This window comes from Battus philenor, unplaced genomic scaffold, assembly GCF_028537555.1.
Source record: "Battus philenor isolate CCGP_79_NKW_IND1 unplaced genomic scaffold, ilBatPhil1.0.hap1 SCAF_17, whole genome shotgun sequence".
NCBI lineage: Eukaryota > Metazoa > Arthropoda > Insecta > Lepidoptera > Papilionidae > Battus > Battus philenor.
Genome location: NW_027181679.1, coordinates 5,604,482 through 5,629,217, shown reverse-complemented (window position 1 = coordinate 5,629,217; position 24,736 = coordinate 5,604,482). Strand labels below are relative to the sequence as shown.

At 31.2% G+C, this 24,736-nt stretch overlaps 2 protein-coding genes across 2 annotated transcripts; both read left to right on the top strand.

Annotated features, from left to right (window-relative positions):
* Positions 1 to 2,044: 2,044 nt before the first annotated feature.
* LOC137919934 (NPC intracellular cholesterol transporter 2-like) lies at positions 2,045 to 7,832 on the top strand. Its single transcript, XM_068763157.1, has 5 exons — positions 2,045 to 2,291; positions 4,288 to 4,395; positions 4,750 to 4,827; positions 5,898 to 5,986; positions 6,775 to 7,832. Exons 1-5 carry the CDS (start codon positions 2,222 to 2,224, stop codon positions 7,024 to 7,026), a joined length of 597 nt encoding a protein of 198 aa, XP_068619258.1. The 5' UTR covers positions 2,045 to 2,221; the 3' UTR covers positions 7,027 to 7,832.
* Positions 7,833 to 9,128: 1,296 nt separating this feature from the next.
* Positions 9,129 to 24,736, top strand: LOC137919766 (ecdysteroid-regulated 16 kDa protein-like). The gene is made up of 3 exons (XM_068762946.1): positions 9,129 to 9,239; positions 21,623 to 21,733; positions 24,139 to 24,736. The coding sequence occupies exons 1-3, from the start codon at positions 9,167 to 9,169 to the stop codon at positions 24,417 to 24,419; spliced, it is 465 nt and encodes a 154-aa protein (XP_068619047.1). The 5' UTR covers positions 9,129 to 9,166; the 3' UTR covers positions 24,420 to 24,736.

Sequence of the window (24,736 nt, the reverse complement as noted above, 5' to 3'; positions counted from 1 at the left end):
TTCTCTTTAAATTTATTTCACTTGGATGAAAGATAGACAGTTTATTTTAAGTCATCCGCCTACAACTTGATATACACCAATGCCGTAAAAATTATATGTCATGCAAATGAAATAATTTTTACATATAACTTTCACCACTCATTTGTACATATTAAACATTGATTCAAAATTAATATAAGATAGCCTTTAATTCCATATTCCATCAAGCACTAAAGATTGAATACAAATTCACAAACAACAACACATATGTCACTTGACGCCGTTCGCCATTATTATATTGCACAATATTTTTCGGCGTGAGACGCAGTTTTGACAACCGCCTACCAATCATACGCCGCGCGCGTCCTTAGATTTTGCGCACGCGTTGACCGATGGATTGACAGATAAGCGAACGCATTTTGACAACTGTTCTACTGTTATTTCGCTACATATTCCCCCCGACTAGACCGTGACTACGGTCTATAAATTCACAGAAAATGGATTTTTTTGCAACTTCAGGTGGTGAAACGTACTCTTGGAGATTTAGGCGCTGGTTCCGAAGTGGTTGTCGATTGTAAATCCTGGTTATCAGTATTCGGTGTTTGAAGTGTAGTAGGGGGAGTTACAGATGATTTTTAGCTATGTAGGCTGGCTTCAGCCTGTCTATAGTGACGTTCATCTTTGTTCCTCTGACGTCAATGGTAAAACTTTGTCTGTCTGGCGATTACCAAGTATGGTCTAGCGTATGGTGGTTCCAATCGTGTTCTTACATGATCTTGCCATAGAAATACGTGTGAAGAATGTTGTAGATCTCGTGGAATGTAAAATGGAGAACTTGAGTGCCAAGATGTTGCTTTGGGTGTCAGTCGATGGATGTGGGCTTGAAGGCGTCTGACGAATTGGGTGATGTCGTTACTGCTGAAGTCGTCCTTCGGTGACAGGAACTGTCCGGGCAGACGAAGTGGTTCGTCGTAGACCAATTCAGCGGCAGATGTTTGGAGATCTTCTTTCCATGCACTGCGAATTCCAAGCAGCACCAAGGAAAGAACTTCTGTCCACTGTGTAGTAGCATGACACATTATGGATGCCTTTGGCGATGTAGGCCCTCGATGATTCCGTTGGCAGCAGGATGATAGGCCGTCGTGCAGAAGTATATGTATATCTCTGTATGTTATCGACACCAAAATCACTGAGCTGCAACCGCTGTTTAATAGTATCCGCGACAAGCTGTGCAGTGTTTTCGCCTTGCGCCTCTGCAACACCGTGCACCAATAAAATTTTCCGTCCCCTCTGCATTTCTATATTGTCTACTGCGTCATCCAAAGTCTCTATTTGCTTTTGCAGTAGACATAGGGCTTAGGTGACAAAGATACGGAACGCGTTAAATTCAGCAGCCAAGTTAGAAGTGCTGGATGTTGTACCTGCAGATTTTTGTAACTGGGCTTTAAATTCAGCCATCAAATCGTTGAATTCTTTCTTCATTTCCTCCACAGAGGCTTTTATTGAAGAATCCTTAGCAGGGTAGATGAGTTTAATAATAAGTAATATTACGAGACGAGAACAAGAAATTTAGTGAAAAACAGCAATGAGAAAAACACAAATTCCGGCAGATAGACGCTTATGCTTTGTTTGTATACATGTAGTAGAACCCAAAGACATTTACACAAATTTAAAACAATTAATATTCACAGAGCATTTTTTTGAGTCTATCCTCTTCACCACCCCCGTAGTCGTGTCTTACTACGTCATCTAAATATTTCTTCAAAAAAAAACACCTATAAGTTTTTATAATTATGCATTGTCCTAGCAAGAAATATAAGTCTAACTGTATTTTAATGGTATACAAAGTAGACAAAAAAATTTTAAATTTAAATGCAACTGAATTACTATTAAATCTTGCCTAAGATACTCTATTTTTATTAAATCTTTGCTAAACTCATTGTGTAATATTATTTACAAAGTATTGTTTTTACAAGCAAATGCTACGTAGATATTTTAGTATCTGAAATATATTTTTATCTCTTTGTCATTGGTACGTGAAAGTGATTTTGTATGTAATTCTTCAAAATGTATCAAAGATAATGGGTTTATTAATCACACCATGATCGTATGCAACAATCATTATAAACATTCATTACACAGTTTTATCTTTGTCGATAGGTGACCGCTACCAATTACGTGCTTATTATAAAGTGTTATTTTTGTATCAACTTTTCTACTCGAATTGTTAGCCGAACTCGTAATGTTGCTATTGTATTTCATACAGTACTTCTTCGTTACGGTCAAATCCTCTGTTATATTCCAGGACTGTGGTAAGTCTCCAATTTTCAATATAAATAATTTACGAATGCTGCTTAAAACCTGTGAATAAATGAAAATTCTAAATAAATATCTCGTAAGATATTGTTTAATGCCAAGTATGTTATATTAAGTAAATATAAATATATGGACTACAACATTTCTCGGCTATAAAAAATACGATTTAAAATTAAAAATGGACATAAGTACATTATTGTACATTATTGACGAATAATATAATAGCATTATTGTAAACCAGACTAGAAAAATTAAACAGGAGTAAAAAAGAAAATATCTTTTTTCCGATTTCAAAAATCAATACGACCTTGCACTCCTTTTTGCAAAATCGTCGTTTCAGCCCATAGATGTCTACTGCAAGGCGTAGTCCTGCCTCTAATCTATGGTGCGATGTACTATAATAAGCCACTCTGGGCTGGTGGGTCGGGGATCGCAGTCTAATATTATGGTACACAGATGACGACTCGCCTTCCTCTGGAAACTTGTTTGTGAACAGAGGCAATCTGAAAAAAAAAAATGAAACAAATGAAAACATCATTGTGTTAAACGTTGGTTTTTGTTTGTAAATCATTAACAATAAATGTTTAAATTAATATTATATTACATGCTACACGTTCATTTAAATAAATTAATTATGTAAATAATATTTTTTATACTTCATAAAGTAACCTGTCGAACAGGAAGCTAATATAATCAATTAATTAATCAATTAGCACACATGTGATACTCAGGTTTCATAAAAAAAATCTTTGAGACGACGTTTGTCTACCAGATTCCCGCATTGTATTGGAATACTAAAATGTTTGCGCACTGCCTACATATCGTTCAATGATACTGAATTAGATCTGCGTCTGCAATGACATGCACATTTAAATAATTTTTCTCATATGCTGCTTTCTCTCTTACCCTTTTTTCTCTCTTCTTCTTTAACCTCATAGCATTCTTAGGAATACGTGTGGATTTTGCCTTGCCATTATGTACGAGTATTTATGTATTCTACTTTTGTGTTAATAAACGATTAGCGATTCTTTAATTTTAAAATCAACAGCTATTTCTTTTGTATTATAGTATTACATATGAAACACTCTTGCGTATACTTATACAGAATCATTTAAGTGTTAAGAATGAATTATTCTAGTGCTCAGTTCGCAGAACATCTACATGGTAATTCGTCGTCAAGGTTAAACTATTTTAAATCGGAAATCGCTTAACTGTAATTTATTATTCAACGAGCGACCTGTTTACCATCCCTCAACTTCCTTCAAAAATTAACATTGAATAATAAAGATTAATAAAATAAATTAAATTAGGAATTATCCGACACTCTGTCAACCATAAAGTCCGTACGAAATTAATATATTCTATAGATGTATTATTTTAATTCATCGTTTCCGAAATCGAGAAGCTGTTTGATTAAAAATATGTTCTCACGAAAAGTTTTCACTAGGCATCCTGCAAACAAAATTCATAGATAAGCTGTATTGCATACAATGGTGCTGTTGGCTTTACATTCCATCATCATCATCATTGCAAGCGTCTATTGCTAGACATTGGCCTCCCCCAGAGATTTTCAACAGAATCACAAGAAGGCGGCCTGAATTAAGCATCTTTCGACGACCGTTCCAATTTTACTTTAAGTAATTAAATTTTACCATTTAAAGCTATTAATCCAAATATACATCGGCATGCTTCGTATTAGTCTTTTTTTGATAAACCGATGTTGTAATATTTATTATAAAAGTAGCAATATAAAAAGCATTCTGTCAGATGGCCTCCTTTGTAAGTACTTTGAGTTTTAAGAAATATATAAGCGGAAAGTCTTGATCTCGTTTCTCTCTTATTGCGAAATCCGTTATTTTGATGACTTATTTAAATAATACGTTTTGTAAATAGATATCGATAAACAGAAAGATGCTGCCTTTTCTATGTTACTTCATTAGCATACGTACGTTATCAATTCTTCAGTAATAATTTTATTAAATATTTAAACAGGATCGGCGTATGAACTGCACAGGGTTAGCATACGGGGTTGCGGCATGAGGCTCCCGTGTTACATCACCCTAGGCGAAAACGTTCCTGTTACTATAATATTTTATTCTGGTAAGTTCTTAGAAATTGTTATAAATTATATGCAAATCTATTTGTATGAGTAAAAAATTAAAGCCTGCTTGAAAAAAAAATAAACTCCTGATCTAGTACCCACTCCCCGATATGACTTCCGAAGTCACTAATACCCAAAACGAAAACATTTGGTGGAGAAATAAAGCTGAAGACCAATGACAGACAAAGACTTCTGATGGGTTTCACGTTTTATTTACCTAATTACAGTTTAATCAAATTATTATAATACGTATTTTTATAATATATATAATATAATATAATTACAATTATGTACTTAATAAAACTGACCGTATTTTGAATTATGAACGAATAAAATATTATATTTTATTTCAGACTTTGAATCGCTTAAATTGGACCAATATGTGATATTAAACATAAATTTTATTTTCACAAAACCCCATGTTACCCCAGGTTAGTAAAAAACATTTTTGTAACAAAATTTGTCTATTAAGCTTAATATTCAATAACGATGTCTTCAGATATGCTAATTAAATTGAAAATTGCAACTAAAGTGTAATATTTGAAATATATAAAAGTGGGCGAATCTACTTTAGATGCAAAGAGCTTTGGTTGGATAGAAAAAAGGAAGTGAAAACTTTATTACTTCAGAGGTGAGGATCAGATTAGTAAGCACGATTATTTATCTATGTCAAAAAAACTATCTGAATTCTCTATTCTAGTTAAGCTCTAAGACAAATCAAACTTTCCTAATAGATATGCACAAAATAATTTAAATACATTTTTAACACTTTTTTCAACAAAATCACAACAAATAGATAACATGTTATGATAACATTGTGATATTTTAAAAAACGATAAATTTGATTGCCTAGATATTAAGATAAGTAACTGGTTTTTTGTTTTTTCTGACGTATACAAATTATTATTACAGAAATCTTCGAACGCTGTTTATGCCCTTAAATTTCAAAATTTTTTATACAAAAAAACACTATCAATATTTATTGAAGCTATTTTAATAATTATTATTTAATAACATATTATTTATATTTTTAAAACTTTTACATATAGTACTATATTTATTTTAAATTTTATATTCCCATAAAAATTACTATCATATTAGTCATTTCAGTTGCAAGACATCCGCAGCTGGACATAAGGCTCATGAAATATTTCCGATAAGACTGATTGGTACCAACAAGCATCCAGCGTCTTCCGACGACCTTGACAATCTCTATACGTAGCAATAAATAAATAAGTATTTATATGTACTTGTAAAATACTTATTATTTGCAATTGATTAATAAATCACACATCACAAACAAGGAAAATATACGTTGTATCGTGCGACTAAACTACACAAATATTTTTTTGTTACATCCGTGTATTATATTTCATTAGTAGACAAATTAGAGTTATTTTTAGATAGTCAAACTTGCTCTTTCCAACCGGTCCTATTGGGAGTATCTAGGAAGGTACTTAAAGGTTCTACGGCTAAAATGATGACGATTGCGACTTTTCAGATCCATGTGCGACGGTGCATTGTCCAGTGAGATCAGACGCTATGAAATCCTTTACCAGTATCATGACTGTACCTAGAAATATAGCACTGGTAAATATATTCTCTAAATATTTATTCATTATTTTTTAAATTAATTTTGTCTCACTAACCACGCCAGCACGCCCCTGCTGATTAAATCAAACATTAATTGATAGTTTACAATGTAATACGTGTACGTTGTAATACATCTTTACCCATCGGCTTATATTTGTTAGCTGATTGCCAGTATTGTGTTGCTGTAAGGGGTGCGGTAGATTTAGATACAGTTCCTTAGAAAAGCGAGCAAAAAAATGTATCTTATATAATTTTGAGGATATGTCCAAAAATATTAAAAAAGAACCTGTAAAATTAAATAACTTAAGAAATTTTCTCAATAAACATGCAAAGAAAATAATAATGATGTACATTTTACATAAGTGTTTATAAAAAAATAATAATTAAAAATATAGTGTACAATGAAAATTTTAATGTTTGTACTTATAGGAATGAAAATGAATTTTTCAACTAATCATCGATAGTTGATAACAAGTTTTTGTTAATTAATATATGATACATCCTATTCACAAAAAGGTAATAATAATTACCGTAATCATCATAAAGTAACAAAAAGCGTTTTTTTTTAAATTGAAATATAACGCATTAACATTAATTATTGTTTACCATCTTTACCTGCAGACTTTACTTCCAGAATTTTTTTGCCTATCACACTCTTATAGAAAAATAAATTAATGCTACTTATTTCAGTTTAATCAGAATTAGATGTAAAACCTTTAAAGCATTTTGCTGACATATAACCAATCACATATATATCCTATATGATATATTGTAAATGTTTTCAGAATCAACGTGGATTTTTACAGTGGAGAGTGTACAATGATAGAAATCAATTAGTTTTGTGTTACTCCGTATTAGTCCAGACGCAAAGTCCTATGCAAAAATTTCTTCGTAGTCTCAAGATCAAATCATTCAATAACATTCACTTTGAAGAATTGTACAAGATTGTTGGAAATAAAACGGATATCGAACCCGTAAAAAGATACAACATCAAAAAAAATCACGAACTTCATTATAAAGGTCGAAGTGGTCAATAAAAAATACAATAACTTTAAGACGCTACTTATATTTAACATGAAATTTGTGCTATTTGAAATGCAACTGCAAGAAAATATATTTTATTAGCTTATAAAAATATTTTTAAATCCTTTATACAATAGGTATTGACTGAAAGTTCATTAGCTAGTCATTAATGTAAATATAATACGTGGTCATAAAGCGTATTGACGTAACGATTTGATGATTATCCTTCGATGTGCAAAAAATTACTACTGGGTAACAATGACCAGCAGTACATAAGAAGAAGATGACTTAATAAAATTTCTACGCTGTTTTTATGTATAAAGAGTACAAGAAAAATAAATCCCTCGTCAATCGTTCGAGTCACCAAGCTCCTCTATTCAAAATTAAGCTAAAAAATAACATAATAAAAATTTTAATTAAAGATTGCGAGGTCGTTTTCCCTCTTGAATCCATATTCTATATGTAGATATGGTATAATTTGGTTTAATTACGCTATTTTTTTTTAAATTATCTGCTAATATAAATAATTTTTACATTTACAAGCTTCATCTTTCAACGTCCGAAAATATGAAAGATCAGAAGAGTTATTCTGAAGGACAAAAGTATTTATAGTAAAGGGGCGGTAAATCAATGAAAAAAAAAGATAAAAAATTAAGAATTCAAAAATTTTCATACTAACACTTACTAGATACCTATTTCTACCAACGGGTGAAGGACCCGAATTTTGTTTCCTGCTCGAATGTATGTAACATTTTCAATGTAAAAGTTCAAAATGGGTCATTTGAAATGTTATAGTATGTTGAGACTTAATGTTTATGAAAATGAGTATTTTTTTTTTAAAAAATTACTATTCTTATTAAGGAATTAAAAAACATATATAGTTTCATAGATACTGTATAAAAGTTTTCTTGATATTAAATAAGATATAAATGGGGGATCGTTATTAAATTATTGTTAAATTATTGTTCATCTTCGTACTACACTCTTTTTTTATAAATTACGAAACTGAGTAAGGACTGTGACATAAAAATAACAACAAAGAAAAATAAAAAAATTACTACATATATCGAGTAAGCCTAGTAGTAAGCACTAAGCTTCGGTTCTCTAGAGGAGCCTCTGAAACTTTATACTCGTATTAAGTAAAAGTAGAAAGGTCACAAAGCACGCAGAACAAATCACTGCCGGGGCTTTAATGACGATGAACCGGCAAGCGCAGTATGTCATCAACATGATGGACAGACAACCTTGTTAATGTTGTCGGAAGACGCGAGATGCAGACCGCATGCAATCGGACGTATCCGAAATCTATAGGGGAGGGCTATATCCAGGAATGGACGCCCTACACTTGAAATGGTGAGTGACTCAGTGGCCACTCGATGGATGGTCCACCTAACGATTCTAAGAGATTGGCGACCTTGCATCAGATCGAACATCGGCGACAGGAGCTCTCGAGAGAGACCTCGTGCTTTTTTGCTATCGAGATCCAGAGTTAGAGACCTTCAGCGCCTTTATCATCTCAAGCTGAAATGAATACGAAAAAATCCATGACAAGAGAAGGATACGGACCCGTTGACGTAATTCAATTCAATAAAATTTTTGTATTGTATTTATACTACTCGCAATTTGTATTATAAATATTTGTTAATAAGTTTTTGCGCAGTTTTTTTTCTTTTTATTTTAATTTAAATATCAATGCATTTTTGAATAACATAATCGATTAATGATGAAATATCAATGGGGAAGAAAGCGACATAGTAAAGAATGAAAAAAAAACAGACTGCCTTCATTAAGGTGGCAGCCAGTTTAAGATCTCCAAAGTATTAAATACATCTTAAAGAATTAAAACAGGAAGCTCATACCTTAAATCAATATTTATAGGAATTAAAACTGTGATTACTGTTATTACTTTACTATATGTATAGTCACCATTATAGCTTAATAATAAACTTGAGATAAATGTGCTTCCAAAGTAGCAGATATTTTTTTCAGTACTTCAACTAAGACAAGTTTAAAATTCAATATATTCATAATAGAGTTTTTATGAGTGATCAGACAAAGCAGTGTGCGTGAACGAGTATGTATCGCGTTATGCCTTTATAAGTAGTTGTTAAGCATCGCGCCGTTCAGTTAGTGTGGGCTGAGCCGTCGATCACCATGTTACTATCCAGTGTTGTCGCGCTCTCCGTGTTGGCTCTGGCCGCCTCCACAGAAGTGCGGGAGTGTCCCGGTAAGTAATTTACGTAATGTTTGACCCGCTTTCGACTGCATTTAGCATCATCGAAGTATGTTTTCTATTCGTATTCTATTCGTACATAAACACGCGTCGATTTAATGTCATTTTATTAACAAAAATTACAACCACTTTCTTTTAACATACATATTCAATTCGTTTAAATTTTTTAAAATCTAAATGTGTAATCATCAAGTAAAGCAGAAACTATAAGAAGTCTGCGTGAAAGCCATTTTTAAACTAGCTTAGCTTTTTCTTTTTTCTGCCTACCTAGAAGTCGCAATACCTGTTGTGTTATAAAGCAATATTTAAATATGTTCCATATTAGCATTAACATAAGATAAAATAAATTATTTAACATTTACATTGGTATTATTAACATTCACATTGTTTTTGGACCATTAGCCTAAAATTTTATGTATTAGTCAAAACGGTAAGGTATTTAAAAAATATGAAAGTACACAATTCTTGAGAAAGAAACTTGCCTGACTTACTATTTGCCTTGTTGTGACCTGTGTATTAACGGTTAAGGTGAAACGAGTAGTATGTAGTGAGTAGTGAAGTTCAAACACATTATAATACTATATTTAGTATCAATACTAAAAAAATAGATAGAGAGAAGGTATAATGATTAATATAAACGTCACGGCGTATAAACGTCAATCAAACGTGTGATGAATAAAATAAAATACCTATCTATCTTAAAGGAAGCAGTTTAGTCATAATACGAATAGGCATGAAAACATGAAATGTAATAAATCTACGTAACCCCGAACAGTGTCTCCCGAGGGAGCCTATGAGCCCTTAGTTACTAGAAACGTTATTTTGGTTAAGCGTGAAGTCCACTGAAATCCGCGGAATTTGTATGTCTTAATAAGGTAACAACGACTTTCGTCAAAAAATAATATTTATTGTTACTACGATTTTTTAGGCTACACTCTCTCGTGAGCGTGGTAGGTTTCTGTATCTTTATTGTTACAGTTTTTAATTAGTATCTAAAGAAAGTAAAAAAGTTCTTATAAAATTCAAGTTTTAGAAAGAGCACATAAAATTAAAACATTATAAATGTTTATATGCTTCTGTTCTTAATTTATGAATTTACATTTTATGGTCCTCGTAATCTGGTATGGTCTCTCTTTCGTTTCATACTCAATTATTATTACCTGTGACTTATAACCTTAGGTTCATTGCAGTGATGTTTATTTTTAACTTTATCAAAGTTGTATTAATCCTATTTTTAATAGCCTTGTTGCCTATTAACTTTAATGTGATATTTGTAGATACAAAAATAACCTCTCGCGACTCGTATAACCTATGGTTAAATTTGCATATGTTTGAACTTAAGTGTTTTTATTGATCGACGACCAACAATATTATGCGAGGTTTCTAAGAACACTGTTTATAAAGACCATGACATTAAAATACACTATAAAGTTGTATTTATTCAAAATATATGCTGTAAAAACTTAATGACAATATAAATATATTTTTGCGTCTTTTAGATACCTGTAACAAAAGTTAAATTGAGACAAACAATACATAAGAGACATTTTTTAAAATATAAGCTAGAGTTATGAAGATTCTGCTCATATTATGGCCATGTCATATATAAAAAGACATGTTATTATCGTTAATATCATTGTATTGAATAAATCAGTGTTATTGGCATAGTTGAAAAAATTAAAATTTGGAATTTAAAAAGTATTTGAATGTTATTCGTTTCGTTATAATTTATTATACGACGCTTACATGCGTTATTAACTTCATTATTGGCTTAAAACACATACATAAAAAGATAGACTAGTTAGGTTTGCTTTTCTGTTATCGACCGAATGAATAGTCTTTTTAATTGCTCTTGCTACCACTGCAAAAAGATAAGACATAGTTCAATATTAAATAATAACATGAATTAATATTAACGTGTACAATTTGATGAAGCAGTGCAATTTAAATATTTCTGTATATGTGTATTTGATTTTATAAATACAGGTAGCCCTCATACAACACAGTATCTTATAACAAGATTTATAAATTGCGGGAACCGTCCTACAATACGGCATCTTACAACAGGATTTCGCTATAACGTGATGAGAAAACTCTAAATCATTTATGCATACAACACTGTATGCGTAAATGCGGTGCGGAGATGTATGTAGGTTCTTAACTAGTCTTGTAGTAAAGCTTTATATAGAAACGCACGAGGCGAAAGGTCTGGTGCGAATTAGGTATCCCAAGGCATGAACCGGCACTTGAGATGTCAGCAACGGAGACTATTTAGTTATAAAAGTTTTCGGTGCGGTCCAGACCTTAGACTAATTTACGACCGGACCGAGTAACCGACGCGGCTTGCGAGCCACGTGCACAATGTCACTTCCAAAATGCTGGACGAGAAAGACGGTTGTTCCTCTTATCGGGGCCTATCTCCCTCATAGTAGGGTACGCCCAGTCAGGGTATAGACATCCATATGTTGCTTAATAATTAGGCAACGGCTATAATAGTTCTTGCTTAAGATGCGTGTGCGTTTTTCTCGAGGAGTCAATCAGTCAGTTTTTCGTGTGGTTTAGGATTTGGAGATAAAAATAACGTAAGTTGAAAACAAACGTGAAAAACAAGTGCCTCACTTTGTTAGTAAGTAGTCTACGTCGAACCACGGTATGTCAAAGATCAATTTTTTCATCGTTGAGACTTTAAGTTTTAGCCTCAACCAATGTCAGATAAAGATGAAACAACATTCAAGAGGAAAATTTATTTCTTTAGGAGTGAAGAACAAATCTTGGATCGTTTATTGAAAGGAGAAAAATCATGCGACATTTGGCCTTAGTTTGAAATGAGGCAACAGTCAGGACCATCAACAAAAATTAAAAAGAAATCAGAAGTTGCTTTCAGAAGAATTTTCGACATCCACAAAACGTCAAAACATCAACTTTAAATGCGTGTTGAAATAAGATATGGCCCACTGCAGTTGAGACATAAAACATGCGTGAAGCATGCGAAAATGAAATTGGTGCCATATTATAAGTCGCTAAATCAAAGGGAGGCGAAGGTTCACAAAGAATATGGTTACTGAAGACATTCATGATTTATTTATTTTTAATTTAATATTAAAAAATTACAAGAAACTTAGTGAAAAGTTTTAAGTCATTCTTCTTTAATACATACACTTCCACGGCAGGAAGTCGAAAACTGAAAACGGAACTGCAAAATTGTTTCGCTCCCTACTGCGAATTACAATAACCTAGTAAGAACCAGTAAGCAAAGTTCGTTTACAGTTTTATTTTTAAGAGGAAAAACATACAGAAACATTATTTACAGAAAAAGTTTGGTTTTTAATAAGTTTTTGAAAAATAAACCCCCCCTTATTGTACTAGCTCTAGGTCTCGCACAACACGGCATTTTCTAGAAACCCAACTACCCTGTTATAGTATACTGTTATATATATATATATATATATATATATATAATCTTCAATATATATCTGTATATATTGAAGATTATAATTATCATTAATGAAGCACGATTAAGTAGTACAATATTATAGTCTTATGATAAGGGCACGATTATTTTCCTCCATAAATATTAAAAAACACAAAGTGTTTTCTCTTTGAGACTGTCAATGGTCTGTAATACAGTAATAAATTAAAAAGAAAGGTTTACATATTTACTGATAAATCATTTGGTTATTTGGGTACAGTTTGTGGCTTATATTTGTCATTAGGTGTTTTTGTTATTTTACCTCTCATTTATATTTTCATTTTTTTATTAATAGTTAAATAATTTCAAAGTAATTATTTCAACAAGTACGTTTCAATCAAATAAAGCTCTACGTATGATTAACCGTAATTTTGGTAAACAAATTCAAAGAGCATTATAATTCACGAAACATTTTACAAGTGTGTACACTGCCAAAATTACAACAGAATTAGTGAAAAAGTTAGTTCTTTGCCATTATTCTACTACGTAGCATGCGTATGTGACTTAAGGGAATTTAATAATTTTGTCTTTTATTATAAAATAGACTGAGCTAAACTTGTCTCTATAACTACTACTCGTAAAACGTGTTATTGTTATAAAATTCCTTTACTCCCATATTGTCTCAATATCAGTGTTTATTTTATCTCTTAACTGTAGAAACAAAAGGACTAGGCAAAACGTAAGCAAACTTCATAAAAAAGGCTTGGATCATTAATGTGATGTATAATGAATGACATGGTTAAACCGCACCAAAAGAGTTCATAACTTTATATAATTGACATTTTATCAACGATATTTCGACCAATAAAGATAATTTTCCTTATAATTTTTAAGTGTAATCGCTGTTAAAAATAAATGATATTTTATTATTATATGTGTTTTATTTAATTAATGTAACTCAACTTCTGCCCATGTTTTTATGTACTTTAAATTATTGTTAGTGGTTAAGTAAATTAATAGGAAGATCGTATTAATAAGTTTTATTTTATTTTATTACATAGTTATTAACAATTATTAAAGAAAGTTGACTCTAGACATGGTGTTTATTTTCATAAGGTATCCCGAAAGGAAATGAACGCAATATTGAAATTTGCCTACATTTTTGTTGTAAATTGTTAGCAACTCTGAAAAATAATTGACGACGGCGAACTTAGGATTAATAACAATAGAGCGATTTTACGATTCAATAATAGTTTTTATTATTTAAAAATTTATTAAAAATAATAAAAGTTTATTTATAGTTGAGAGAGTACCCGAGAGTACTCGTTTTACAATCTACTCTAATATCGAAAGTGCCTGAGAGTGTTTTTATCGGATAATGAATAAATCTTTACTGCAATTAATCGAGACAGCTTAAAAAAATATATAGAACAATATAATCTAAAATAGTGAATTATGAACAAATAATAAATACATAATACTAAATGGGTATAATGTTACACTATATGACTGTAACATGTTTTGTTTCTAATTTGGCATTAATAGATTTTGGCAGTAATATGTATAATTAATATGTGTATTTTTAGACTATAATACCCGAAAAATTGATGTATGCATTAATATTACACATTTTAACAAACAACAATCACAGGCAAAACTGTTAGTAATACTCGAGAGATAATCAAATGTTTTAAATTGATTAATGAAGTGCATTTAGCATTGCTAAATAATAAATGTAAATAAATGTCTAATAGAACATTCCCTATAAACTAAACTTAACTCTAAACATCACTGGAATCATTTTATTAAGGCGATAATAAATATTTACCATGGTTTAACAGAATAATATTTTCGGTATTTCTATGCTCTCGTAGATGAATCCGCAAAATTCTCAATGACAACGACACATTGTACTTAAAAATCTATGTTAATAAGCAATGATTGTTTGATATTGACTAACCGGTGTCTTAGGATATACTAAAACTAGCATTTTAACTTTTAAAGCTTTCAATTTTGTAACCTCTATAAAAACAGTGTTGTGGTGTAAGGATAATAAAAGTTAAAAACTAGATATATAGACGTAATGATTCTATTTTTAAAACGATCTGAATAAAACCGCCGAATGATAATGGCGTGGAAAAAAAATTCTGTTACTGTTAATAATGTTTTAGCCACGTAACTATAATCAAGAGTTAATAATTACTGTAATTTTCTCAAATAATGATTGATATAAGTTAGTATTACGACTAATAATATATTATGAGTATATTGTGCGAGTCGCCATGAGTAGTATATTCCCAGCTATTGAAATTATTATTCCGTTTTTTTACATATATCCATTATATATATAATAACTTTTTTGACATGACTTATTCTTTTTAAAAAATGGACTAGCTATGTATTGTCTGTAAACTTGTTAATAGATAATGTTATCAACCCTTTAAAGTTCCTATTTTGCGAAGATAGGCCTATTCTAACTGCGAGTTTATATTGAACTTTAATTAGGGTAAAACTAGAAGAGTAAAACAGTGGTAGTGTACCCAAGAGAAAAAAAAACTATCTCTTTAATTCTCAAATGATCACTTTTCATAGTTTTAACTAAAAAAAAATAAACAATTCAAAAACAGATAGTAAACGCACAATCACAAGCGTTGTAGCTCATGACATAACAAATATAGAAAGAAGATGAGAAATAAATAATATTCAAAAGATTTCACTCTAAGCGCCTCCACACGATTATGCCCTGTCATGTTTTTAATTCTTTTCTAGCTTGCTCCTAACATTTTATATGAGAGACAAAAAAGCCGTCAACGAACTACAAGTGGCTCGCAAGCCACCATCAACCGGTTTTATCTTCTAAATTATTAAGTCCATCACTTTTTATAACATCTTGGTCAATCTTGATTGAATTACAATAGAAAAACGTTATTGCGGTGTTATTCATTTACATTTTCTTTTTAAAATATTACCCATAATATCAACAAGTTCTTAATATAAACAATCTTCTGTCACGCATCCTTTAGAAATTGTCGGTCACCTCCAAAACGGCATTAAGTGTTATAGAAATTCTGGCGGATTAACAATGTAACAGACCAAAACCTCCGCAATTCCGCAAAAGCTGTTAATTCCAACGGCCAAACAGAGCAGCAAACGACTGCTGCTTGCTTGGTTTCGGTTGAAGTTGATGCTGTTAGCCCGGGGGCTTTTACAGCTTAATCGGAACTGAGTTTGCGGAGCAGAAGGGTCTGTAAACTTAAAAATAAAACAGAAGCTGGACAGACACATTCCAGTTTTACGATGACGTTCGCACGTAGTAAACCGCTCTACCCGAGAAGTAATTTGTTGTGTTGATATCGTGTATATGCGGCTTGGGATGACAGCGTGTACCACAAGCGAGCCAAGGATGGATCTGGATCAAATCTCGGATCGCTCACGATGTTCACGGCTAGGGAGCGAGCGGCCACCCCCTAAGGACGGGTGTTATGGTGTAGAAAGTGGTGTTTTATTCTATTGTGAATGACGCGATGTCCCGTGTTGGAGTGTTGCAGTAAACGGTGCCATCTCATCGAACCTTGCTTTCTTATGGATGACAAGTATTATCCACCGACTTTACTAGTCATTGACTCAATCGTTTATCAGATAATTTAATACATGAGTAGATATTAATGGAAGTTTAAACGTATGTATTATTAGCGAAAGTAACGACTTGTCATCATCTGCCGTTAATGGTCTATATTGATGACCATCGTAGATGATAATCATTGCCTGCTTTTACTTACATTAACTACTGACAACATTAATCTGTGAATATAACATAACATAGAGCTGACAACGCACCGGGCATAAAATCATATAAATATTTGTTGAACTTCGACCGTTGTTATTTCATGATGACGTTAATGTGTATATACAAATGATTGATAGTAAATTGAAGCCTTTATCTCGTATATTTTGTTTAGCATATTAGTTATTTCTTTAATAATTTAATTTGCATAATAATAACCTCTTAAATGATTACAATTTTATTTGAAACTAAAAAAATAAAAATGATTAATATGCTTAAAACAACTGCCTTTGTAACCTTATATAATGAACCAAATGTTATTACCAAAGATCAGGTAAATGGATGCATATTTGTACAAAGTTATTTTAACATTGAGAAATTATTAAGGGGATGCAGTGCAGACTAATAAATAAATTAACAAAGGAAACTTACTACTACTAACTAGTAAACTATACTTGTGCACAAACAGGAGTAGCTGAAAGATTCATTAGCACAAGGAATTGTAGTTATCCCTCTCATTCGCTCATTCAAAAACTGCTTTCTCTAGTTCTTTCCATTAATATTTTTTAATTTTTAATTTTTTTACAACTTTACGTAAATAAATCGAAATATTCGATTGCTAGTTATCAACTAACCTAAGTTTTTTTTATGTTTTTTAAATTGTACTTGATCACGTGTGTCTTGGACAATAAATTTAAAAGAAAGAAAAGACTTTTAGTACAGTGACTAAAAGTGTGTAAAAAATTCCTAATCTACAAGGTTTTTGGGACTTAATAAAATATAATAAACTCTTAGTTAAATATATAGTAAATATCTATTGTATATATTACACGTGTGTAATTTTTTTTCATTTTTGTGTTAAAATACTCACTAGGAATTTGTGAAATTATAAAGATATTTATAATTAAAGATATTTGTGATAAATAAACATATTTATAAATATTATAGAATAAGTAAAGTAAGGTAAATATTGCGTGACTGATGGAGCTCTCTGGCTTCTTTTTCTTTCTGGCTAAAACGTTTGTAATGAAATCACGTCAAATTGGGCAGGGTATGCCCTACTTTGCGGCGATCGCCTTCCATGTTTAACGTCTGATAGTAAAAAAAATAAATCCTAGTTCCGTCGTTAGTATTGGACTCAGCTAATAAAACCGCTACAAAGAAAAAGTTGTTTCTTCGTGGCGTTAATTAGTCATGGAAACATTCCGTTGTCTTATTGTTTAGTCGACAAGTTTTTTTTGTAATAAAACCTTCGTGTGTTGTCTAGATCCTTTAATTAAACATTAAATGTAAACTTATGTCTAGAACTCGATTCATTAAGTTAATTAGTAAAATGTTTGACCATTGAAATAACGAGACAAATTGAAATCGAAGTTGGTGAACATCCAGTGCACAAAATACGTATAAAATAAAATAATGTCGTTAGTAACACTGAAAATGTTAAGAACTGGCCAATATAAAAATGACAATATTTAAAAAGTATATTATAATTCGAGAATAGAGACAAAAAGTTACTAATCATTTTACGAATCATTCTATCATTTATTTTCACAAAGTAGCGGCAACTTAAAGATTACGTTTTTGCATTATTATCGATTTAACACTTGAAAATGTCCGTAATTTTTTTTTATTATTTTCGCAGTAGTCTCGGCCGCCGTCAAAGTTACAATAGACTTCGGTTGATTTTTGATAATGAAGTCTCTTGTGCTACTAATTACAACTGGTTTAGTGAATTCAAACGTAGTCGTTTTATACTAACCCTCAGTGCTGTCCCGCGAAAGGGACGTCGTTTAACAACGGCTACTGAACCTAATATAGAGGTTGTACAGCATTTAATAGAGTCTGACAAAAAAAAAATAACAGCAAACTCAAGTAAACATCAGAATTCCTAAGTCAAATTAAGCAGCAAGATCATTTAGGCGTTAAAAAAGTTTGTGGTATATTCGTTACATTTTGACCGAAGGTCAGAAACGCGTTGAATTGATTTGTGCCGTGAAATTATATTGAAATTAGGTGGTGCTTTAAATTCAAGTGACTTAGATCTGTTTTTACTATCCTGACACTAACTTTAAAGTAGGTGCCTCAACAACTATTTCGGAAAACGATACATAATTTATTTTTCCTATTTTAAAATTTTCAGTGTCACGTATATATAAAGAATATAAAACTATGTACAAATATATGTATAAAAGTATTATAACAGTAGAAAACCTATATCTACATTGAATACATCTAATATACTATCAATTAAAATGGAAACATTTAATTCCTGCATTACGAAAAATAAATATAATGTAAATATTATGCATATTATCGTTTGTAGTAAATAAATTTTTATTTTAATATTTACCATGATTGAGCTTATTATTTTGACACAATAACTTATAAAAAAATCATTACAAAACCCTAATTATACGTGTTTTCCATTGCATGAACCCAAAAAATACGGCGATTGGATTTAAATATAATCTATCTGATCATGGCTTCGCTAAAATTTCTATTTTCTTTGGTACCTACAGATAAAATATTTTGAAGCTGCAATTTCTACCTTACGATCAAATGAATTCAATTTATGTTTGAAAGAGCATAGCAAGATGACCTGGATAAACAAGAATTCCGTATTTAATAAGAATTATCATTAACATATTTCTAAATAATAATATATGAAATAAATTTCGATCAGTTATTATACATGACGCAACACAGTTGTCGTTTTTTTATTTAACGCGTGATTGCTAGTTGATTTTATAGTTATTTCACACCAGGTTTTCTAACCTAAACCATCGGAAATTAACGATGTCGATTGTATTATAATAAAATTAAAAAAGACGTTATACTCGAAAAGAAAGAAACTCGTAAAGACGTAATATTTGAAGTAAATAGATCATCTATATTACAGACCGTTTCAGGATAGTTATAGAGAATAATGATTATTTATAAGCATGTAAGGTTAAGAAATTTAAAAAAAAAACTTTAAAATTATATATGCGCAAATCTCGGAGCTATTGCATTACTACACAGAAATTGATAACTTTTCTGTGCGATTATTATACATAAAAAAATTATTAAAATTGGAACATTATTGACGAAGTTATCAATTAAAAATTGTGCGTAGGATTTTGTATATCTAAATATCGATAAATATACATATAGCGTCTAGTTAATTAACAGTCATCACAATAACTAATTACCGACTACACAAAATTCAGTAGATTCAAGCCTTCTTAAGATGATTGTCCGGTGTCCAGAGCCCTAGAGAGATCTTGCCATTCGATGGCGGAAATTATATGATCTGAAGAGGTTATACTAGTTCTTATACTATCAATTATGTTATTAGATCTGTCTATGATTTTCTATAGATCTTTTGCAACTGATTACTTCGGACACACAGGTTTTAAGTGCGAAAGATCTTACAATTTACTTTTGGGACTTCCTACTAATCCCTTTCCTAGACAACTATGACGTCTTCGATACACCGGTTTGTCGGAGCCTTGTATGCTCGGTGTACGCTAGTTACCGTACACTATAGTTTTTCTTGCACATTAGTTGAATTTTTAATAGAATGACATTTATTGTAGTGGAGGGGTTTCTATATACAGCGCACATGTAAATGTCTGTCGACTAACTTGTCTGATATAAAAAAATTGTTTTAACAAAAAAAAAAAACAATTCGATTAGAATTGGATTACAATGGAATTGTCTTCTACGAATCGATGCAATCGATGGTGACCATGTTAAAGTTGCAACCGGAAATCGCAGTCCTGTTTTAGCAGTAAATGTGTTACGTCTGAAATGGTGATTATATTCATGATGGTAGTAATATTTTATGCCGCACAGATCAAGACGAATGTATAAGATATTATTGAAGCTAATCTCAATTCCTCTATTTCTCATTACAAGTTGTGTGGAAATCGTGAATTAGCGCAAACAGTCATCTTACCAATTAGGTCATTAGCAGTCTTCCATCGTGTTAAAATACATGTTCCATATTACTTGAGGAACTTAAGGAAAACTAGTTTTATTTTAAATGTTCGCAACACAACTATGTACTTTCTGGCGGTGAATACGTTTGTAAACGGTAATAAAAATTGTTTGTTACGTTATGTTCTTTATAAAAACATAACTACAACAACGACATTACATATAAATTTTAAAGTATTTTTTTATTATTTAAATTATATTCAGCTACATCATGTTTTATTATACGTGAACAAACGTAGATGACTATATTCATTATCTCTTTTCATCTGTTAACTTTTATATTTTATTTAAATAAATGAAAACTAAACTATTTCTACTTATGGATCTCTTGTTTAAAGCTATATAGATGAGTATCACGCTAACAATATCTGCCGTCAAGGAGATTTCCGTAATTCAACGTAATAAAAACACAACTAATGACACGTTGTAATACTTGGGTAAGATATATAATTTACCAACAAGTTCTGGTTGGTTTATTAAATTATTATCACCCGTCCCCTTTGCGTGGCGCAAAATAAACAAATATTAAAATTTATAAGCCTTCTCAATCCTCTTGCGGGTTGAATTTTGTAAATTTCGTTCTTAACTGACCTCTGCTTGGCGTTAGGAATATTTTGACTAAATTCTAGGACTCCAAATATTTTTTTACAGAGATATCGTGATGAGTCAGTACATAAATGAAAATCTCTTATACACAGTGATAATATATATACGATATAAGTGTAAAAGCTTTAAAGTGGTGAAGAAAATACTCATTGGCTGCTAATTAATGTATGCTATACCCTAATACAATAATTCAATAATTCTAGAAATAACAAATCACGTATTGATATTAAAATAAAAAAAAGGATTTTTGAAAATTCGGATAACTGCGTATTAAAATTAATTACTGTGTACTGTGTCCAAGCAGATTGTACGGCCGGAATTTATTGGCCTGTCGCATTTAATTAGAAAAAAATGTAACATTTTTCGGAGTGATCACTTTATATAGGTGATCTGAAATATATATAAAAGCTTTAAAGCTTTTTTTTATAGAAAATAAGCTTTCGTACCAACAACGAATCATTCTGTGTTGATAGATTATAAAACACTAAATGTAAAAAGAGAATTATTACTTTTACATCTACCCTATCATTACACGCGCTGTAATAAATGAAGCAATAGTTTTAATTACACTTTAAATATATGTCACCGATATTACAGAGTCATCACAACGCACCGTGAAAAACAGCGTGCAACTTCGTCCTTGCAAAAAGTTACCGTGCCGGCTCAAGAAAGGAACAGACCAATTCATCGACATCGAGTTTACGCCAGGTAACCTGTTATATTACCCTAACAAATATATCGAATATATTTACCTAGTTTTACTTGTAATTTTTCAATTCAATCGATAGAGTGATTATCCATTTAATTTAAAATTCTTTATTTTACACGCAAGAAAATATATACATAGTTGCATAATAGCAAAGAAAAAAGTACAATGGGATTTATTATCACATACCAAGCAATTTCTTCCAGACCATAGTATAAAAACGGTCAAAGTATAAATAACGGGTAGTTAACGTGTACGAAACATAAATATGCACTACATGTACATTAACACATGCTTATGCATATAGCTATATAATAAATACAGTATAATACATATTACGTCATAATACATTTGTTTATTTAGAAACATCAAACTGACTTGGACCGCACTTGCTTCAGAAAGATAAAAATTAATTATAGGATAAATAATCATTGGTCTAGAAATATTTCTTAACCATTTTATTAAAAATAGATGTTGACTTAGCACGTCTTATACTCAGCGGTAACCCATTCCACTATCGAACGTCCTGTGTGGTGAAGTTTGGTCATGAATGAAAAAGAATGCGTTTGGTCATGAATGAAATTAAATTGTTTAAGTATACAAAAGCACTTTCGGAATCTTCAAAATGTCCAACTCAGATATATCTGCATTTAGTTGATTGCAGGTGTTGCATATTGTTGCGATCGGGTGGTGTAAACCGAGATTGGTTTTGTGCCGTGGAATATTAAAAACACTTTAAACATTCAAAACGTGATTACACGACAGGGGTAGTCATAGGGAACACTTACATTGACATTTATATTTGTTCTTCTGTGTTTTATGTTTTCTTTATGATAATTTCACATTCAGACTGTATGTTTTGTAAATCAATCTTACATAATAGTGAATATTTTTATCCTAACTAATAAATCATAAAAGTAAACTACCAAAGGGTGGGTAACAAAAAATTTTAGGTATAGAGACTGAGGAACAAAGAGAAGTTCTCTCTCCTAACTTAAATGAAATGTAACCGTATTGCTGTTCCAAATGGAAAGCTTTTATGAAGTGCTTGTATTGTCAAAGTTTCATGGTTATTTATACACCTGCTGGAATAACATAGTTTCCCACAGTCGTGCTGCGCATGAGTTGCAGTCGTATTAAACTTTTTCCGTTACTCCAAATGTGACGTCAGTCCGGACTCGCGAGTTAACAATTGGACGATAAAATATGAAGGTGTAAGTGTGGCAGCTGTAAGATAATAGCATTGATTAAAGATAAACACAAATTATGCAATTAAAAAGATCGTGCCAAGTGATTCAGTGAATATTAATCTTTATACAAATTAATGTTTTTAAGAAACTAGAATCTTTTATTTAACATCAGATTGGGGCAGAAAAAGATTATGAATTGATTTTAAATTTAAAGAGCCGGTTTAATTAAAATTACAATAATCAACAATTATAGCCGAGCACTAGAGGACTGGGACTTGCGATCGTAAGACGTGGGTTTGATAACAGTACACACCGGGTTAGAAATTTATATAATTCACATTTTATGTAGGATTGCCACTGCTTAAAAAGTTTTTAGAGGATGGGCAATAGCGTCCCATGTTTACCATAATACCACACTGCGATCACCAACCCTACCTAACGAGGCCATAAATTATAATACATCGACGTCGAGTCGACTTATATATCAAAAAAAAGTTCCGATATTAATATGCTAACTCAATGCCCGATACATGTATATAGTAAAGCATTACGAACCAACGTAGGAATGAGTAACAAGTTCAATGTGAATGACGGTTGAATATATGTGACTTGAGTTATAATCTGATTATGTGAGGAATTTTTATGCCATCGGCATAAATAAAGCCTTTAAGAACGCAGATTGAAGTTCAAACAAAGTAAATATACAAGGCCCGTGCGTCATAGACTACAGAATAACCACGCCATAAATTTATTTTGAACAATGCTACAGATTTGTGTGTTTTTTCTTTACGTCAATAAAGAAAACTGACATACAATAAAATAATTAGCAAACATGTCTTAATTCCACAATTATTGCCATCTAAGCTATGTGAATACAATTTGCATTTTATTCCATATTTTTTTAATAATACCAAAGGAGAAGTTCTACCCGCAACAAAGTAATAAATTATGTAATTACTAACACAAAATGTAGCTCTATTTGATGATATTTTGATCTCCTAAGCAAAATCGCATTTTTAATGTTATATAGGATTTGCTACTTAAATCATATCTCAATATCTCCGTTCGTTTTTAAAATATACATGAATATGTATAGATGTATATATTATATAGATAATATACACATAGTTTCTGCAATTATAATTCTAACGTATATATAACAGCAATTAATGAATAATTAAAAAATGAAATAAAGAGTTAATTTTTATATTTTCCAGTGACCGATATCAACGACCTGAAGAACAAAGTATCAGCAAATGTGTTTGGAGTAAACGTTCCGTTCATCGGCGTAGACGGCAACTCCATATGTGACAAAGTATTTAATGAAAGCGGAGACAAAGAGATGTGCCCGCTGAAGGCCGGCAAGAAGTACATCTACAAGGATTCGTTTCCCGTTCTCAGCTTCTACCCAACAATAAACGTCGACGTCCACTGGTCGTTAGAGTCTGATAAACACGACATTGTCTGTTTCGAAGTACCGGCTAAGATTGTACAATAACGTATCATAAATTTATGAATCAAAACTAAAAGAACATAAATAATTCCTCTTGAAATAATTATAGGTTGTTTTATAATGTATTCAAATGCGAAAACGTGTTTAGTATTATGTTTAGTTCTTTTTTAAGAGACGCAGGAAACAAAAGTAAGAAAGAAACGAAAGTATCAAAACGTTAAGAATCTCAGAAGTACATTCGCTTGTAGTTTTAGCTAAGGTTTTCGGTACCTAAATCTGTTTCTTTGTCACAAGGAGAAATATATATTTTGTAATGTAACTATTTTGTTTAATAATATAAAAATAAATGTTTTTAGACAAAA

Excerpts from the sequence above, each read along its gene's own strand:
- LOC137919766 (XM_068762946.1), top strand. The coding sequence starts at position 9,167 with ATGTTACTATCCAGTGTTGTCGCGCTCTCCGTGTTGGCTCTGGCCGCC. Across the intron at positions 9,240-21,622 it reads AGAAGTGCGGGAGTGTCCCG|AGTCATCACAACGCACCGTG; the intron begins GTAAGTAATTTA and ends CCGATATTACAG. Across the intron at positions 21,734-24,138 it reads CGACATCGAGTTTACGCCAG|TGACCGATATCAACGACCTG; the intron begins GTAACCTGTTAT and ends TATATTTTCCAG.
- LOC137919934 (XM_068763157.1), top strand. The coding sequence starts at position 2,222 with ATGTTGCTATTGTATTTCATACAGTACTTCTTCGTTACGGTCAAATCC. Across the intron at positions 4,828-5,897 it reads AAAACCCCATGTTACCCCAG|ATCCATGTGCGACGGTGCAT; the intron begins GTTAGTAAAAAA and ends GCGACTTTTCAG. Across the intron at positions 5,987-6,774 it reads TACCTAGAAATATAGCACTG|AATCAACGTGGATTTTTACA; the intron begins GTAAATATATTC and ends AAATGTTTTCAG.